The 19,081-nt window shown below is 52.9% G+C and overlaps 2 protein-coding genes across 9 annotated transcripts in view; one reads left to right on the forward strand and one right to left on the reverse strand.

Moving 5' to 3' along the window:
• The window catches only part of SYNRG (synergin gamma), a 35,919-nt gene extending 30,924 nt beyond the window's left edge, over positions 1-4,995 (forward strand). For 5 of the 7 annotated variants that reach the window (XM_048966554.1, XM_048966557.1, XM_048966558.1 and 2 more), the window contains 2 exons: positions 57-92; positions 1,230-4,995. In XM_048966554.1, coding sequence (XP_048822511.1) covers positions 57-92; positions 1,230-1,361 — 168 coding nt within the window. In that variant the 3' untranslated portion in view covers positions 1,362-4,995. The remainder of the gene's footprint in view (positions 1-56; positions 93-1,229) is intronic. The other 2 variants (XM_048966555.1, XM_048966560.1) reach the window with 1 other exon arrangement.
• A 123-nt stretch (positions 4,996-5,118) lies between these two features.
• On the reverse strand, positions 5,119-17,941 carry DUSP14 (dual specificity phosphatase 14). Of its 2 annotated transcripts, none has more exons than XM_048966561.1 (2): positions 17,773-17,941; positions 5,119-8,555 (listed from the first exon to the last, which is right to left on the reverse strand). In XM_048966561.1, exon 2 carries the CDS (start codon positions 8,435-8,437, stop codon positions 7,841-7,843), a length of 597 nt encoding a protein of 198 aa, XP_048822518.1. In that variant the 5' UTR covers positions 8,438-8,555; positions 17,773-17,941; the 3' UTR covers positions 5,119-7,840. The 2 variants fall into 2 exon arrangements, with proteins under 2 accessions (XP_048822518.1, XP_048822519.1); XM_048966562.1 differs by lacking the exon at positions 17,773-17,941 and adding an exon at positions 9,992-11,136.
• Positions 17,942-19,081: the final 1,140 nt, after the last annotated feature.

Below are 19,081 nucleotides of genomic sequence, written 5' to 3' on the forward strand. Positions count from 1 at the left end.
ACCAATTAATGTGTATCGGCAGTTTTGCTGACTTTTTGGTTTCAACGTTATTTCAGAAAGAAGAGAAACCTGTGGAAGAGCTTCCTAAAAAAGTATGAACGTGTAAAAAACATTCTTTATAGAATCATTCCTAGTTGAGTGTGAAAGGCTGAACTGCTAGCTGGCCTTCAGCTGTCATTCTCAATTGTACCAATCATGACCCCCTTTTCTTCCAGTCATTTTTCTGTTACTATTAATACTTGATCTGATCAACTAACATGCTCCAGAGCCTGCCTTTCGTCTTGTCTGCATGCTCATACCTTGTGAACAGCTTTCTGGTTTTGTGCTCCTTCTGTTGTGTGGTAGAAAAGTCCCTGCAGTGAGTTTCTGAGTTCATAGCTGCCTGCATGTCTGTGGCAGAAGAGGGGGGAGCTGCAGGGGTTTCTGGTACAAATACTGACTTTCGTCTATATGCAGTATAGGCAATGGCATTTTTAGAAGTCTGTGCAGGAAATCCAGAATCTGGGAAACATGGTTAAAATATTTTTTAAATAGGTAATTGTGAAGCACTGGAAATTCTGCTGAAGTAGGAACAGCTGCTAAATGTTCTCTTCCTGAACTGGGGAAAAAAAAATCAGTGTTATATCACAAACAGTCTAGATTTACTTAAAAATAAAAATTCAGTTCCCCGTCACATTTAAGCAGTATCACCTAGCAACATACATGGAGAAATTTTAAGCTTGTTTGTGGCTTCGTGCATCCAGTCGTAAAACAGATTCAATTACCAGAAGGAAGTGGACCAAACTCAGCCTGGAGCATGGTGGGATAACGTTAATATCAGAGGCAGCACCAGCCTCAGTCACAGCAGTCTGACGTGGTGAAGCAGCGTGGCAGGTGGCTGTTGGCTGGCAGAACTGGCCTTGTTCTGGAAGCTGCGTGGAGCACAGTGAGTTACAGGCATCAGATGGGGCACTGCTGATGTGTGGTGTGACAGGCGGGTATGCATCAGGTATGAGGGAGGTAGGTTTTGCCCACCTGCAAGCATTTTGCAGACTAAGAGAAAGGATTAGTTTGGCTGCTGTGCTTCTGCAAGTGAAAATGGTTTATTCAGTTCAGAGAAAGAGGGTCCAGGCTGTACCATGATTTGCCATTCTGGGGTGATCACCTGTGTGATGTCCATTTTCCACTCTAGTTTCTGGAGCGCGGAGGAGGTGAGACGGTCACGCTTGTTTCAATTCTTGTTACTCCAGGCCTTCAATTCAGAAACGGATAATTTTAAGCTGGCATATGGAGGGCACCAGTACCATGCGAGCTGTGCAAACTTCTGGATCAACTGTGTGGAACCAAAGCCTCCGGGTCTCATTTTGCCAGACCTGCTCTGAAACGGTTGTGCCGAAGGTGGAGGATCAGGTGAAATGAATGGTGTGATCGAGTGAGTGGAAAGGATTCTTCGTTTGAAATGCTTCGTTTTGGCTTTTGTACAATCGTGAATGAAAGCCACTGCCACATGTAGAAGTTCACCATGAAGAACTCTCCTGGAAATGGCTGGGGTTTCAGAAACATCTGGGAAAAATTGTCGAGTGGCGTAAAATGTGGCAGTTCCATCTTTATCAAGATGAGGGTGGGCTGGCCTCTGTCAAGCAAACAAGCAGTCTGCTAACCAAATGCAGACCTCAGAGAGGACATAGCTTCCAAGGTGAACTGAAGTGTTAGATTGATTTGCATAGAAATGACTACTTAAGTAGTCAAAGTACGTACTGTCAAACAAATCTTTTCTTAATGTTTTTGGTGTCTGGACCATGATGTTTTTCTTTAAATATTTGCTGCTCTACTATTACATGCACACAGTGCTCAAGTCGTGGTTACTTTCAAGGCAAAGTGAATTACTGATATGGGGAGGAATTAGATGGCAGAGAGGCGTTCTATATTCATGCTGTCACCGTTCTGAACTGTAAATTATACCATATTCAAACTCCTAAGTAGTTAGTACTGGAGGATAAGAACTTGGAAAATTGTTACAAATTTCCCCTTCGTATCCAGGTTCTTTAGTGCAGACAGCTGGGTTTGGGAACTTGCAGTCTGTGCTGTTCTCTGCAAATCCTAGGTAACATCCCTTCTTGGACTTGTCCTAAACTACGGGTGGGGTTTGTTTTGCCCAATGCTTTGGTGGTTGTGTGGCTGCATCGCTGTTGAAAATTGGACTCCACTGTTGCCATGTCTGCTCCTGTGTATATTACCTTTTTGTATTTTAACATGTGTTACTTGATGGGATGCCTGCATGTAACGTGTGCAACCTAGTGCTGGCTGTAATAATGTGTTTTCCTGACTCCCAGAATTGGCAGCACAGGTGGGCCTCAGCTCCTGCTGGGGACAGGTGTGATCTCACCCTGGAAGCTGTCTCCTCAAGCAGGCTGTCTGCTGAAGCAGTCTGTTGCCAGTCTGCTGTTCTGTTGCTTTCAGGAGGGGCGCCTGCCTAAACAGAAAGAAGTCATAGACTACTGCAAAGTGTTACGCAGACATCTAAAATACCTGACTCTTTCTTCCAGTGCAACACCCAGATAACAGTGCCATCAGCAGCTACTTTTGGAATTTTAAACCCATTGGGAGCTTCATGGCATTATTTTAAGAGCCTTACCTCTGCACAGTTTTGTTCAGTTTGCAGAGAATGCACTGTGGTGTGTATCCATCAGGTACATCTTGCTGCTTAATTCTTTGACTTGTCAAAGTTGAAAGTCCCTTTTCTCCAAGGATGTCAACAGCTTTTCCAGCTTTGCCTTGCCTCAATTATGAATAACTGACATTGACCCATAATTATTTGCTGAAATTGAAATTATAAAGAGGAAAAGAGCAGTTCAGGAAAGTGGACATTCACAAGTCCATGGGCCCCGATGGGATGCAGTACTGAGGGAGCTGACCTATGTGATTGTGGGGCCCCTTTCTGTCATCTCTGCTCAATTGTGGCAAATGGGAGAAGTTCCCATTTGGAGGCAAGCACACGTCCTCTTGTCTTTAAAAAGAAGGACCCAGGGAACCTCATAGGTCACTCAGCCTCGCCTCAGTCCCTGCAGGGTGATGGAACAGCTCGTCCTGGAAACCATTTCCAGGTACACGAGGGAGAAGGAAATAACAGGAGTAGGCAGTGTGGCTTCACAAGGGGAAGTCGTGCCTCATGAGTTTCAGTAGTGATATCTGCAGTGCTGGGGTTGGAGCAGGTGGGCCCTGAGGTCCCTTCAACCCTAACCATTCTGTGGTTCTGTGATTGATTTATTTACTAATCCTTAACTATACTAAACTATTAATTATGCCAAATGAAAGAATCTTGGCTAATAGGAGTGTTAGATGTCTGGTCCCTTATTCAGACAAATTAAAATCAACCTTCCTGCTTCCTGAGATTAGCTCATTCAAGGAACAACAACTCGTGCCTCCAATTGCAAGCTCAAGCTCATCAAATGGTGGATTTTTCATCATGTGACAGTGACTGCTTGCCTTCTGCTGCCCAGTAATTATATGTTAAAAAAAAAAGGGCAGTCACTATTTGCTGTTTCATTTATTAGGCATGAAACAGTGACAGCACCATAGCTTCTGAGATTGTTTTCCCTGCTAATGAGGGGCTGCATGCATCACCAGGGTAAGTGTTCCCACTGATGTTTGGGGTCTGTGCAGGGCAGCACGCAGCGTGCAGCTGAATGCCTGGAGCACTTGGGCACTGCTGCACGCCTTGCTGCGAGCGAGGGGACCTCTCGAGTGGTTTGGAGTGTCTGGCTGACGCAAAGGCTGTGCTTGTGGAAGTGCTATATTGGGAAAAGGGAGTTTATTGTTAGCATGGGTTTCCATCGCGGTTCCTGAGCACTTAACTGGATATGTTTGTTTGTCCTTAATTAGAGAACGCCATGAAGGAAACAGGCCACAATGTGAAACTTAAAGCAATCAATATTTCAAATACCATATGAGCTATGCTGTCATAAAAATGCGTTTCAGTGATGTTTCTCTCGTAATGTACTCGTTAAGCAGGGAAGTTTCCTCTCTGAGATGGATCCAGTGTGTCTTCTGGCCATAAAAATAAGGAATCTGTGTTAACAGTTGCAGAGGAGCATGGAGAGGTGCGGCACTGCCGTCACTGCTGCCTGCAGAAGGGGAAGCAGCCGGCAGCGTTGCTGCGTTTGTGGCCAGCAGAAATGGTTTTTCTGAAGGCTTTGACGTCACGGGAGCACACCAAACACCAAATGCTGTTCGTGCAGATACCCTCGGTACAGGCATTGCACAGGAGGATCGTTTCCCTTGCACATCCTGCTCGTTACAATGACTCACTGTTGCATTCAGCTCCCTCGGATGCGGCGCTGCTAGCCAATCTGTATCCAAGGTGATGGTATTTTCTATGGTGCATTGTAACAGACTGCGTTCCCTGCTTCCTTTGCGTACAGGCTGATGGACGTGCTGCCTTCTGCTTTGGCTGTGCTGAATTTTGTAAATGCAACTCCTTTTTCTGGACACTGATTAGGAAAAAAACTGAGAAATGTGGTTTTGTTTTTCTAATGTCTGTAATCGCTGGAGCTGGGAAAGTGATCTTCCTTTGTGTGTATATTTGGAGTTTGAAGAGATTGTTCCCTCGGTTACTTTAATTTATGCATGGTTTGCCCCATTGTACTCCTGATGCTTCTGCGCTATCTCAGTGTGCTTTGTCTCGGTGGATGAAGTGCTGGAGAGCAAACCGGTGGCTCTAACCTGTTTGTTTCCTTACTGCCCTGTTTCCTTATTGCCCCATTTCCCTGCTGTGCTGTGTGGGATGGGAATGCTCAGCTCTTGGTGTTGATGGTTCTCCATCTCCGGCAGCAGCTTCTCCTCGCCTGGCGTGCTTTGAGCAGCTTCTCCTTGAGCAGCACATGGTGCCATGAGGGGAAGCCAAGGGTTGGGAGGAAGCTGACACCCCGTGGAATGCATTTCCCTTCTCAGCTTTGTGTCAGATTGATTAAACTTGAAACAAAGGCGGCCTTTTCAATAAAAGCTGCTATTGTTCAAGCTGCTTCTTCTGGAAGATGTCTTTTTGATTTCTGGGCCTGTATTTAATTCCAGTTCTCAATGCTATGAAGAAAAGAGGTCAGAAGAAATCTATTTATATTGTGATTCCTTCTTGTCCCCTTTGGGTGAGCATTGTTTGTCTTCTAGAAGTGATTTCACCATTTGCAGTTGGAGCTGTTTCAGTCTGTGCTGTGCCAGAGTCGCTGCAGAAATCCCTGCAGGGATCCTTGCAGGGCACAGCTGGGGCCACGTGCTGAATGCTTGCGGATGCAGAATCCCTGTGGCCAACGACAGGAAGGTGTCTCACTGAGTGGCACCTACAGTGTTCTGCAAACAAGGACGTCTTCTGGACAATGGGAATCAGGAGGAATGGGTGCTTCCTCACGTCGTGCTGCCCTGCTTCCAGACGCTTGGAGTCACCTCTTCTGCTTCTGTTGACTTCAAGGTGCACAAAAACCGTTTGGGGGAAAATGAGGCACAGGTAAATATCTGCTCTTGGAAGGAGAAACTTCTGTGGAGAGGTGCCTTTAAGCTGTTGGTACCACTGCGCTTCTCTCAAATCTCTGCTGGGCATTCTGGATGAGTTCTCTATTTCATGATATGCTTTTGTGAGGGGATTGCATTTCTTATTGCTTCCAAGTCACTCTGTGCTTTGGTTGTTGAACAATTGGTTCTCCTCCCCCAACACTGAAGCAGTGTGTGTGCAAAATATACATCTAACTATTCCAAGTGGAGAAGGTTTCCCTTCCAGTTTTTGTGCAGAAAATACTGTTAAAATAGGCCTACTCAATTTTTTAGGAAAAGTTTAATTTTGAAAGACTTTTTTTTCTTTTTTTTCAAGTATTTTTTCCCTCTAAGTGACATGCTTTCAGGATTTCTCCCAACTAATTCTTAGTCCTATTTTTAATCTGTACTTCCTTTCTTACCACTTCCCTGCTGATATTTAACTCCAAAGGAAAAAAAAAAAAGTATATTTTCAAATGGACAGTCAGTGTGATACGACTGCTTGTTTGTCACTGCAAACAGTGCCAAGAGACACGACCGCTGAAACCTGAGCTGAACACAGCGTGTGGCAAATCTCCCTTTTATCTCTGCGGGCTGAAACTCGATTCTTGCTCATCTGAAAAGAATTCCCTCTGGCGCTGCAGGGCTGCTCTGTTGTGCTTGATACGGAAGTGCCCTGAGATCCAGGGAGTTGGAAAACCTGGTGCTCAGTGCTGGGGGTTTTCCAGCTGCAGTTTTGGCTACTGCACCCCAAGAGAGGTTTGCAGGTGGAATGGGCTGTAGGTGCACACAGGAAACTCTTTTGGACTTTGGATGCCCTTAAACCATTGAGGAATTTGCATCACTAACTGAACCGCCTGGATGTTGCAATGACTGTCAGGAATGGGGGACACCTCGAAACTGCTTGGAACACAGAATTACTTCTCCAGACTTGTGTAAAGTGCTGCTCAGGATTACACCATGTTCCCACTGCTACTTCAGATACATTAGCACAGTTCTGAATAGGAAGCCAACGCATGTTCTAGTTTACTCTTTATTGACTTTTTTTTTTTTACAAGTATAGAATCTCATTTAAATCAGATAGCTATCTCAGCATCCAGCAATCTGCGTACTCATCCGGCAGGGATGCAGCAGAGGACAGGAAGGTCTTGCTCCATCTGCGGGGAGGGCAGCGGTGCCCAGGAGGCAGCAGCTGTGCCACAGACAGGTTTCTCCCACGTCTCCAGTTGGAATCTCTCTCATCACGAACAGAGCGAGGCAAAGCCTTTTCCGTACCGCCATCCCCATCCGGAGGTGAAACAGATCGCCTTTTTGTGCAGAACAATTCTAGAATGCAACATAACCTTGAGGACATAATGAAGTGTTTGAGAAATGGGCTAAGGCAGATCACGACCGTATCTAGAGCAAAGTACTCCAGTGGGTGTACCTACTTCCAGTCCACTGCTTGTCTGAATGTTAGGAAATGCAACTCAGCCCTTTAGGAAGGTGGCCACGCACACAGCGTTTCCTAAACATCCCCTTGGCTGTGTGGTGGGAAGGGAAGGGTTAACCTCCTGCTGCTGCTTTCAGCCACACGTTCACAAATTGTGTTTCCTTTCCACCCACGGAACACCAGCAGTACTTTTCAGAAGTGTCGGTGTATTCCAGGACTATTGCCCTGGCATGGAATGAGTGAAGAAGGGCTTGGTATTTACTGGATTCCAATCATTCAAATTTTATTTCACTTGTGCCTGACACGGACTGACTTCATTCTTTTTGACTTTTAATACAGATTAAGAGCTGACTAAAGATCTCAAACACTATATACTGAGAGTCACTACAGATGTTAAAGAAAACACCAGCACTAGCAACACAACCCTGCACTACCTCCTCCCTGCTCCTGGAAGCCATGCTGTTAGAGCTGGACTTCCCTGTGGTGCCAGTGCTGCTCCCAAACCACTACAGGATTCTGCAAGGAAGCAAACAAGCTATTAAAGAAATATCCAGGCTACCGCATCACAAAGCGCACTTTGTTCATTAATTCTGCCAAACGCCTCGTAGGCCTTTCCTCATAGGATACTAATAAACTGACTAAAAAGAGAGGGAGGCTTTATGAAAGGAAGAAACTTATAAGAAGATCTCATTCTGCTAAATCAGAGAAAAATGGGATGGGGGAATCCCTGTAGAGAGAAATGCTTCGAAGGGAACTGTTGGCCTTGCGGGTTAGTGAGGTGAAAATTAGTTGAGGTTCTGCTGTATGGTAAAGAACCAAAGTTGGCTGTAGAAAGAGAAGGGAACATCTCCAGTCTGGTCGACTTGGAACAGCATGTCCCTTCTGCTGTGCTTCCCGTCTGCAGTCACATTAAATTCCCCAGTAAGGCATCAGGGGTCTCCTCTCTCTCTCATAAACGTCTGGGATGATGCCATATGGTGTCTGTACCATTTTAACCGTTGTCTTCCCAAACAGCTTCCTCTCGTAGTCTATCAGTTGCCTCCAGAAGCCCACGTTGGGGCGTATAACAGGGCGCCTTGATTTGACCCAGTTGTATGCCTCGAAGAGGGACACCTTATGGTACTTCATCAGGTAGGCGATGCACAGGGTGGCTGACCTGCTCACGCCGGCCGCGCAGTGGACTAAGGTGGCCCCGTGCTTCCGTGCCACGCTGTTGATCTTGTCGGCAACGCTGTCGAAGTACAAGGAGATGGGGGCGTTGGGCATGTCAGCCAAAGGCACTTTGACATATTCAAACTGGGGCCAATTGAAGTTGGGGATCTCGATGGTTGCGTTGATTATGCAGGTGATCCCTCGGGACAGGAGCAGGTGCCGGTTGGAGGCGACGCTGCCCCGGCTCAGGTACAGCGAGGGGGTGATTTGGGCAATGCCCCCCAGAGCACCTTCGGAAAGCATTCGTGGAGCCATCAGAGTTCTCGGCAAGGAGTTGTGGCTTCTGGAGGTCATGGAGGATCTTGGCACTCACACCTCCATTATGGGAAGGGATCCAGTGGGATCTGCAGCCGAGGGAAGGATTGTCTGGCCCGGTAGTGCAAGGATAGCAAGTGCTTCCTCCGCTTAGTCACTGCAAAACACAAGCAAACACCACGTGAGTGGGGCACCTGTCCGATGAGCCTGAGTCTGTGCAAGAGAGAAGGAAAACCCAACTCACCCTGCTGTGGCCTGGACAATCTCCTACTGGCAAACCTCCGTGGGTAAGGCTGCCCTGGGTTTGTACGATGCTTATTACCAAGGGGCCCCCAGGCACAGCCTAAACAGATATTAACACAAAAATCTTCTAACCTAATTAGCTCCAATTAGTTGTCAAGGGCTTAGGCAGCCTACCTGTGGGCCTGGGCAGTGTTTCATCCAGATTAGCTTGTGGAAGATTAGTGACGCCTTTTTCGTGTTCAAAAGCAGTAACTTCCCAACTGGCTGGAATCCAAGGAGAGGGTGAGAAACATCTCACACAGACTGGATATAGATGCCAGCAATGTACCCTGCCTTCTCCCCAATGCCACCCTTCTCCTTTTTTAGGTATAAGAAAGTCTCTGCCAAAGCACATAAACATAGGAAAATTGCTCATTAAAAAAGGCAGTGAGTCACGTCCATCTCGATCAGTAATCGGTTCCCAGTGAGGCTGGGGAAGTGTGGAAAGAGTGACCTGGTTATGTCAAACAGAGAGTAAAATTGAAGCAGAGGTAGGGACAAGGGAGGCTCTTTTCCTGCTGCTTTAATAACTGAGTAATGTTTTGGAGAAAGACACGCTCCACAGAGGTGTGGGTTTGCCTGTGTGAGCCATTCATCCCCGGCCACCTCCGCTGTGGGCCTCAGGAAGGGCACGATCTGGGCACTCCTGCTATTTCAAAGGCCAGAGTGGAAAATAAAAGTTCTGTTTTTATCTCCCTTACTCCTTTAGGACTTCTCCAAAGCCAGTTTAGAAGCTGCAAGCAAGGGGATGAGCCACGAAGCATTAATACCTTGTAAGTCATGTAAGTCTACCTATGTGGCCTCCAGCTGGAGCCTGGTGTGGGAGAGGCTGAGGTGGGGGCAGAGTTCTCGTGGGCCCCCTCGAAGGGCTGAGACTGTGCCTGCAGTGCCTGCAGTGCCTGCAGTGCCCCAGGCCCGACGCTGCCACGCCGTGGTCTGTCAGCATCCCAGGCTCTGGAAAGCACTGGCAGGTCTCAGCAGTGGCTGGTAGCGCTGCCAGCAGATTTTTGGCACGGGTTTGCAGTATGGTAACTTAATGAGCATAACGCAGTCTCCTCTGTGGCTTGTTCCCTGCTGGCAGCTACTTGAGCAGCTCCTGAAACTGTGGGCCCAAAGTGCCGGTGCTGCAGAAGTTCGTGCTCCAACAGGAAGATTTTTGCTGCAGCTGTGAGCACTCAGCTTCCCACTGCAGGCACCCAGCTGGAACAGCAGGGAACATCATGGCCGTTTCAAAGGAATTGGGTTCTCAGAGCAGGGGAAATCCCTATTCAAGTATCTACTACCGGCAACACAAAGGATTTGGGCACTTACACTCAAGAACAAGCTACTCCCAAGCACCGCATGGCACCTGGAGGCAGAGGGCTGCTGGAACTGGGGTACCTCAGAGCACATCCAACACTGAGCTGGGAAGAGAAGAGAGCATGGGTTTGTTATGCACCAGCTGGGTCTGAGAGGGCACCAGGCAGCATCTCACCCTGAGGATGTTTAGCCACCAAATTAGGTAGCTTTCCAAGGACTGGAAAGGAGGATCACAGCTTCTCTGCATGGACACAGAGGCTGTAGAAAGGCAAGCTGGTACTGAGAGCCACAGCATCCTGCTTTTGGGATGAACAGGACTGAGACAGCATCCCCTTTTGATTCTCCATCTAGACCAGAGATAACACACGTCCTGAGAGTGGAAGGAGCAAAACAGAGTGAGGTGAAACGGGCCGAGAGCAACGAGAGCGGTGCTGGAGGCTGGCAGGCAGTGCGCCCGCTGCAGGGCCGGCAGGCAGGGCGGGATGCGGCTCTGGCAGCACACAAATCCAAACAGGATTGTAACTCCATGCTGTCCTCCAGGAGGGCTGGGGAGCATTAGTGGGGAGGTGACCTGCAAACACGCTGCAGCTGCAGGGCTGGGCAGGGCTGCTCCAGAGAGGGCTGTGCAGGAGGATCTGGCCTGTTTCATCTAATAAATGCTGAATCCAGGGCCTTTGTTTGCTCAGTCTCAGCTCAGCTTTCACCGCAGGGAGTCGGCCAGCAAAATTGGCTGATCTCTGTTTCCTTGATGTCACCTGCCCAGCTGACCTGCCGCTGCCTGGGATGAGGAATCTCAGCACTGGACTTGGGCAGCTCCAGCAGGGCAGGGATCTGTCTCCTCCTGGCCATTGGGTGCTGAGTTCCTTGCTTTAGAGAGACATCTGAGCAGAAACATCCCCCAAGTCCTCATGGTGGCATGAGTGGCAACGTGCAGGAGGGTTGAGGTTCAGGTCACTCTGGGCTTTGGACTTGGCAAATGGGAGGGCAGTTGCTGTAGGTGAGATCTTCACAGAACATCCTGAGATGGAAGGGTCCCATAAGGATTATCGAGTCCAACTCCTGGCTCCACACAGGAGCACCAAAAAATCGTCAATGCCAAAAGGCAGCAGAGAGGAAATGGGAACCCTTTGGTATGCAACATGAATAGGGACAAGCTGGATTTTCCCAGCGGTGAGAGCTAGGCTTGGTTTTGGCAGCATGACAGCCAGCGGCAGCCCCGTGCGGACCCAGCCCTGCAAGTGTGCTGCGGGGGCTCAGGGTGCTTTGAGAAGGGCTCTGCTGCTTTCCATAAAGTGGTTCCTGCTTGCAGGCAGCAACTTATCTGGCCATTTGCATGCAACGAGCTGGGCTTGCTCTGCAAACTCCACAGCTCCGGGCTGGCAGCAAGCTGCCTGTGCACAGCTCACTCTCAACAGAGGCCAAGGACAGATAGACGAGCAGCTTTGTACTAAGTGGACACTGCACAGCCAGGAAAAGAGCAGCAACAGAGCTCCAAATGGCCGATACCTGGCAGCACTGCCTCTTGTGTGAAGCAGAGCAACTCTGGACCAGAAACAGTTAATGTTTCAGGAAGGATTTCATTACATAAGCAACTGCTGAGGCTGCTGCCATGCTCTGAGCAAACTCAACACAACCGAGGTGCACAGCGATGAGAGCAGAGGGCTGGGGAGGCAGGAGGATGCAGAGAGCAGCACCTTCCCCAGCATCAGCCAGCTGATGTACAGCATGCTGCCTCTGCTGTGTGCCAGATCCATGCCCGTGGTGGTTGTGGTAGTCCTGGGTGATGACCAAAGCTAGCAGCAGGTGTGAATCGTTACCTGCCCTCACAGCTGCACCTTCCTAACACTCCTGCCTCGTCCCAGCCAGCTTCTGATTTCACTCGTATGAAACTATTTGCTGTTCTTAATATGCCTAATTTACTCTGCTTTGTCCCCTCTGTAACTCAAAGCTGTTACTCTTCATGAAATGGGTCCCATCATTATGCTGGGGCAGAGAGGAAAAGGCTCTTACCAACTCCTGCTGCATGCCAAAAAACCAAACCAACAAACAACTGAGAATGGAATGGAGTGAGCAGTGAGCCCCACAGAGCCAACGGCCACCCATCCTGCAGGGGGAGGCTCCAGGTGCTGGCAGGGTCAGGGTTTGTTACAGAAGGCTGAAGTAAACGACTCCATCCTGGCTGCATGTGAGCGGTCAGCCTATGCAACCAAGCTTCAGGACACAGGCACACGCACATCATAGAGCTGGCACTGCCCCACGTGTCCACATGGTTGGGGTGCTTCTGTGCCATGTACTGAGCTCAGTGGGGGCCCCTGGTAACAGTACTGGGGACTGATGCAGTCCCCCTCCTGCCCCAGGTGGAAGCTGCTGTTTCTCTCCTGTGCCTGACGAGGGGTGGGGGAAGGGCCTCATTAATTACAGCCTGGATTAGCCCACCCCTAACGCCCCCAGGTGTGCACTGGCTGTCCTTGGGGGTGGGCTCATAGTGACCAGCTGCTCCTTCCCAGCATTCACTGCAGGAGGCACCTTGCTTCTGCCCGCTGCGACCAGCATTTTTCTCCTGATGGCTCCAATGTGCTCCATAACCGTGTTCTACTGAGTCCGGTGAGTTTGCGTTGGGCGCCGTGCGCGTTTCTGCTGCTAAGCTGTGTGGTCTGACTGTGCTGATCCCCCCGGAGAAAGGAGAGACAGGTGCATGTAGCAGGAGATGGGTGAGGTGGCCGCTGGGTGCGTGTCTTTGTGGGGCTGAGTGTGCTCACCACGCTGGGTCTCCTGGCAGCACAGCAGCTCCTCTCCTGGTAGGGGAGCTTTAGAAGCAGGCAGATAACATCTCTGTAATAGTTTGTGTGTTGGGCAGTCTGCTCCTCAGAAAGGCTATTGCTGGTGGTGCTTACAGCTCTCTTGTTCCAAGTCATGTAGTGGTTGGTGTTTCTTCTTCTGGCTTTGGTTCCCAGAGACACAGGTTTCCATTAATGAAAACTGAAATTCCCCCTGGAAAGCATTCTTGGTTTCTGGGTCTTCTGAGAAAGGCCTGAAAGCACCTCTGAGAGCTCAGGAGACTGAGACAGAAACAGGCAGACGTCATGGTTAAATGTGCTGTGGTCTCTGGGATGCCGGAGGGCCCTGCTTGTTGGTCTCTCAGTGATGAGTTGGCAGCTCTGAACTTCAAAGTTCTCATCCCAGGGGTGCTGGGTGGCTTTTTCTGTGACTTTTTAGGGGGATTTGGAGGATTTTCTTTTTTAAGAGCTCTTTTGGCTTGAGAGCAGAGGCACTGACTTATTCCTAAGGGGTGTGAGTCAGGACTGCAGTAAGCATTGCGTTACATGTCGGCGCCGTGCTACTGTACCTAGCAGAGGTGAAAACACCTTCTGGCTCTCCTCCCCCTGCATGGCGAGCCCTGGGCCCGCAGGCTGGTGCTGAGGGGTGGCCCTGCTCTGGTGCTGCCTTCTGCTCATCCCCACCAGAGCCCAAGGGCGGTGCGGCACTGGGGGTGGTGAGAATGCACCGAGAGAGGCCCAGTGAGCTCAGGGCACAGGGAGGAGCAGGTGCAGAGAGAGCCTCGCTCCCAACAAAGCAAAGCAGCAGAAGCCCCCAGTTTCTTTCCCAGAGCATCGTCTGAGATTTGAAGCAGGTCTGTGGGCTGGGTGTATGAGGTATCGGCACTGAGGCTGTTTCTCCCCCTTCCCAGGAGAGGTAAAGTTATTCATTTTAAGAGATGACAAACGCCGCAGTAAAGAGAAGAGTCAATATTGCAGGCGCTGAAACGAGTCTGCTCAGGGCCCTTCCTAGCTAGGCCAAACAGCAAATTGCTTTGGAAATGGTCTTGGAGAACGGCGTTTAAAATATAATTCAGCAGAGAGCTGAATACAAGTAATACAAGTACGGCTGTTCTCAGGGTCACAGCTCGTTCGTGCCAGGTCTGGGGGAGCTCAAGATGGGCTCGAGGCCAGAGGGCTGCCCTGCCTCTGCAGGCACCACCACAGCAAAGCTGGGAGGTGGAATGGGAGCTGCAGCCCCTGCCCCATTGGTGATGTACTCCTGGAGCTGCCATTGGTGTGTCCTCGTGAGCAGAGAAATGAGCAGTTGGGTTTTGGATTGGGAAACAGCAGGGACATGGGGTGATGTGGGTGTGACAGAGGATGCCTCAGCCGTACCTTGCACCTGTGGCCAAGCCCTGCTCTGATTCCTGCTGGCTGCCTGCATTACCTTCTTAGGCAAGCACGGGATGGAAGCTGTCAGATGTGAACTCGAGATAACAATCTATCTCCCAGAAGCTGTGAGCAGGCCTGGCTGCCTGCACAGCCCCCAGCACAACCGCAGCCCCCATGCTCACGGCGCACACTGCTGTCAGTGCTGCGTTCAGGCATGGCTCCCTGCCACACAGGGGATGTGCGTGGTTTGGCTGTGAGAGGTCCTGGGCTTATCGCTGTTCAGTGGCCCTGCATCTAGCACATCTGGTTGGAGAGAGTGAGGTTTTATCTCCCTGGTCTGGCACTGCTTCCACTCGGTGGGAATCTGGGCTGCTCCCATGACCTGAGCCTCTCCAGGTGCCCCAGCCTCTGTGACACTGCCTGCGAGGTGACAGCTGGTGACACGGCTCTGCTCCTTTGCTGGGTGCTGGAGCGACGTGGCCTGCAGCATGTGGGTATTCATGAACCCTTGTGTGATGCAGGGCTGTGCTCTGGGGATGAGCTTCCCTTGGCAACTGGTTTTATCCATGAGAAGCAAGCTGCTTTTTTTTTTTTTTTTTTTAAGGCAGCACCTTTTATTTTGGAGCTCCTGGGATGCTCCAGCACTCCATGTGTCTGCTGCTCAGGCCCATAGTGCAGCCACCTGTGTCTTGCTTAAACTCACGCTGGGTGCATCAAATGCTCTCTAAAAAACAGAATGAAGCCTTGAGGAGGCGTGAGCTGGATCCTATGGCTGTGTGCAGCGTCAGGGCTGTGAGCTGGCTGAGCTCTGGGGGCTGTTCTCAATTCCACGTCTCTCAAAGCAAGAGGGGAGGGAGAGTGTCTGTTCCAAAGCTATGCTGCTTATTTTGGCACCAGCTGACGGCATCTGGGCTGCAGGCAGAGCTCAGAGAAGCTCCCATATTGTATGGGTGTGAGACCCTGGCTGCCTGGGCACCTGCGTGGAGCAGAGCAGTGGGCAGGCTGTGCCTCCTGGGGTGTGCGATGCAGCCTCCCTTCTCCTAGGGATGTGCCCAGCTGATAAGAGAGATGCTTTCCCTTTCCCATGTGCTGCACAAAAAACAGCTGCTCTGATGCCTATGTGATGCTGCTGAAGACTGGGGCGGCGTGGTTTGCACCCAGGGCTCAGAGGCTGCTGCCACTGCCACAGGCTGTTGGCCTCTCATTGCTGGGCAGCACCTCTGTGCTCAGCTTCAGCCTGCACCAAAACCCATACAATTGAAGGCAGCTGTGAATTCACTGCTGTGACTGCTAGAAATTGCACGGCACCTCCATGTCGATGCTCACCCAGACCTCTTCCAGAGGCTGTTGCAAGTAGTGTGCATTTAAGTACAGCCCTCCTTCCCTGAGTGATCTCAGAGCATTGTGCTCTGTGTGCCTGTGGTGGGGAACCTCTCTGGGTGGGTGAGTGGGGCCGTGGGCAGCCCAGGGCCCTGGGGATGTTCAGTGCAGGGCTGTACCAGTGGAAAGCTGAGCTGGAGGAAAAGCAGTGGAGTGGGGCTGGCGAGCAGCTGCCTGGCCCTGCCAGCCTCCTGCCTGCAGCAGCTGGAAGGAATGAGGTTGCTCTGAGCACATTGATGAGGTTGCTTAGGGTAACAGGAATGGAGGCCAACTGTAATCAATTAGCTGGAAATCAAGTTTACATGCAGCAGGGAATGTTTCCCATGCAAACAGCACAGAGCCAGCACCCCTGGTCTCTGTGTGCTCCCATTGGTATGGGTGGCTGCTCAGCACAAGGCACAGCGAATGCCAATTTTGCTCATGAATAGGGATTCCCAGCTCCAAGGAAACGCAGCCGTGCTCAGTCCTGCGGGGTGCAATCTTTACGGGGGGAACACGAAGTCCCATCAGTGCTGTGCTGTCTCCAAACACCCCGCTGGAGACACCGGCACCTGACTGGTGAGCTGTCCTGCAGGAAGCTGCCAGCTGTGGTGGTTTAATTTAACACAAGCTGCCTGAGGGCTGTTGCTGCCTTATTTAAAGGGGGAGAGGAGCTGGTTGGGATGAGCCCAGCAGCAGGAGGGGCCCCTAGGTTCAGGGGCTCTGCTCCAGAGACCTCCAATCCATTTCCAAGCACCAGAGTCCTGGCCAGGTGTTGGTTTGGAGCTGGAACTCAGTTGCATATATCTAGAGACAGAGAGGATTGGGAGAAGCTCCCATACCCAATTTGAGGCACGAATGTTGCTTTCTATGGGAAACCAGCCTGGCAGGAGGGAGGGCTGCCTGCAGCCCTATGGTCTGGGGCAGCAGGAGGGCTGTGTGTGCGGGGCACTGACAGCTCTGCCTCACTCCACTGGGTTTCCTTGCTCCTCACTTCCACCTGGATCCCAGATGTGATGTTTCTGGCTCAAAGCCAGCACTGCCTCTCCTGTATGGAGTTCTGCATTTTGTTCTTCTCTCCCATAATATCCCATGTAGAGGGTTTCCCTCTTCCCCCCCCATATATTTCTGAACACTAAAGCAGCCTCGGCTCGCCTCTCCAGTTCTGAGACGTAGTTGGGTTCAGCTGTTGGGTTAAACTGTGCCACTTCCCATGTTGACCAGACCAACATGGAAGCTGAGCCAGAGCCGGGAGACCCTGGAGCGGGAATGAAATCCCTGAGATTTTGCTTGTTCCCTGAGGAGTGGGACGTGTACGTCCTGGGGGCAGGAAGCACAAGCAGCATCGAGCCCCCGCTGGTGCTGAGCAAAATGATTCCCATCTGCCGTGCTGCTGCTGCTCACAGGGCTGCACTGCCCAGAGCGCTGCTGGAGTGCACTCCCCAAGCCGGGGCTATTGAACCTTTGCTGCCTGGGAGCTGGAGCTGTGCTAAAGGCCAGAACCCAGGCACCGGAGGCAACAGCGTGCCTGGAGGTGGGTGGAGAGGCCCAGGGAGAAGCAATCTGCTCCCTGCCCGAGCCGATGTGGCCTATCGTAAGGGAAAACAATGTTTTGCCATCGCCAACCCCTCCACCGTTCTTGCGGCGTTAGGAATAAACCGACCTCACAACACGACATCGGGGTACCCGGCAGTAGGCAGAGCCGCACGGCACGACGCTCGTTTGCCGTCCCGTCGAACAGGTTACGGCCCCGCCGCCGTGAGTCGCGCCGCTGCCGGCGGCCACCCAGGCGACGATTCGACTCGCGGCGCGGCCCCGTCCCGCCAGGGGTGCCGGGGTTCAGCGCCCGGCGGGCGGGATGCGCTGCCCGGCGCCGCCGTCGGGCTTCCCCCGGGGAAGCAACCCGTTCCGAACTCGGCTGCGGGCGCGCTGAGCCGCCGCGTCTCCGCCGTCCGGCCGTGCGCTCCGTGCCCACCCCGCAGCGCAGGCGGTGGCCGCGGGGACGGCCGCGCGCTGCCCGAACGGACCGCGCCGAGCCCCGCGGCGGCAGGCCGGGCTGCGGTCACCGCGGCGTGCGGCCGTGCGGGATGCGGGCCGGCACCGCCACCCTTACGGGGGAGAGGGGCGGGCCGCGCCGCGAGCAGCGCTGCGCCAGCGCGGAGAACCCGGAGTTTCCAGAGCCCGCAGCGGGGCCGGCTCCGGAGCGCATCGCGGGGCGCCCCCGGAGAGGCCCGGCTTCCCCCCCTACCCCCCGCCGCGGTCCCGTCCCACCCCGCGGCTTACCGCGGCTCCTCGGCGGCTCCGCTCGGCTGGCGGCCGTCCCGCGGCGGGCGGCACTTTTATCCGCCGGGCAGCGGCCGGGCTCGGGCTCGGTGCTGCCACCTGATCGCGGCGCTGCCGGGGCCGCCCTCCACCCGCCCGCCGTGTGCGGTTGCCCGGCTACGGCGGGGCCCGGCCCGCCCGGCGCTGCCCCCGGGCGGAGGCAGCTGGCGCCCGGCCCGCGCTTAAAGGCGCAGCGCCGCCTCGGGGCCGAACCGCCGCCCGGGGGCGCGGGGGGGCGCGGCGCTGCGAACGCGGCCGGGCCCCGCGTGGCGGTGCGGACGAGGGGGGAGCGAGCGAGGGTCGCCGTGCGGGAGGGTGCGGAGGGGGCCCCGTGGGGACGCGCGTCGTGTGCGGGGCTGGGACGGCGGGGACGTGGCGCGGTCCCTGCGGGACGGGACGGGAGCGAGATGGAGCCCCTGCGGGGCGTCGTGCTGGGTCGCGCGGATCGTCCCCGTGGGGCTGTGTGGGGACGCGGCCCTGCGGGGACAAGGACGCTCCGGGAGCGCCGCCGGCTGCCGGGCCCGCCGCCCTCCCGGCGGGGTGGGCTGCCGGGGGCGGCGGGGCTGGGAGCCGAGCGGGGCCTGGCAGGCGGAGGAGGCGGCGGCAGCCTGCGTTTTAACCCCCCGGCTGCCGGAGCGGAGCGGCGGCCGCCGAAGCACCGCCGCCCTGGCCCTGTTCTGCTTCCTGCTGTCGTCGTCGTGTGTTTGGACCAAAATAGCAAAAATCCCTAATAGGAAGCTTCCCTTACCTCCAGCCCTCTGGCTTTTATCTCACTTCGGTAGGTTCTGTGACTCAGCAGCCCAGATGGAGCCGTCCCTCACAGCCCTTAGCACCAAATCTGTTTATTGCTCCAGAGGCTGTTTTTCAGAGAGCTCTCTGCTTTGTGTCACCAGTGTTCTCCCTTAAAACGCTGCCTCTCCAGCCCAGGAGCTCAGCACATTCAGTGCGGAGGTGGGCGAGGAACAAAAATAGACAAATAAAAAAAACCCCAACAAAATAGACAATAAAAAAAGCTCTCAAAAGGCCAAAAAATGAAGATGTGAGGATTTCAGCTCTGTGAGCTGGAGGCTTTGCTTTGCCTCCGTTCTACGTCAGATGTGCTCTGTTCTCCCTCTGCTCGCTCTGAGCAGCAGCTCTGTGGGCTGGGATGGACCCGGGGCTGATGCTCAGTGAGGGGCCTGCAGCCGGGTGTGAGGCTTCTCCCTGTGGCACAGTCCTCCAGAGGGCACATCGGGTCCTCAGGATCGGGGCGTCACCTTTGGAGATGGTT

The sequence above is a fragment of the Lagopus muta genome, chromosome 20 (genome assembly GCF_023343835.1).
Source record: "Lagopus muta isolate bLagMut1 chromosome 20, bLagMut1 primary, whole genome shotgun sequence".
Lineage (NCBI taxonomy): Eukaryota > Metazoa > Chordata > Aves > Galliformes > Phasianidae > Lagopus > Lagopus muta.

Excerpts from the sequence above, each read along its gene's own strand:
- DUSP14 (XM_048966561.1), bottom strand. The coding sequence starts at position 8,437 with ATGACCTCCAGAAGCCACAACTCCTTGCCGAGAACTCTGATGGCTCCA.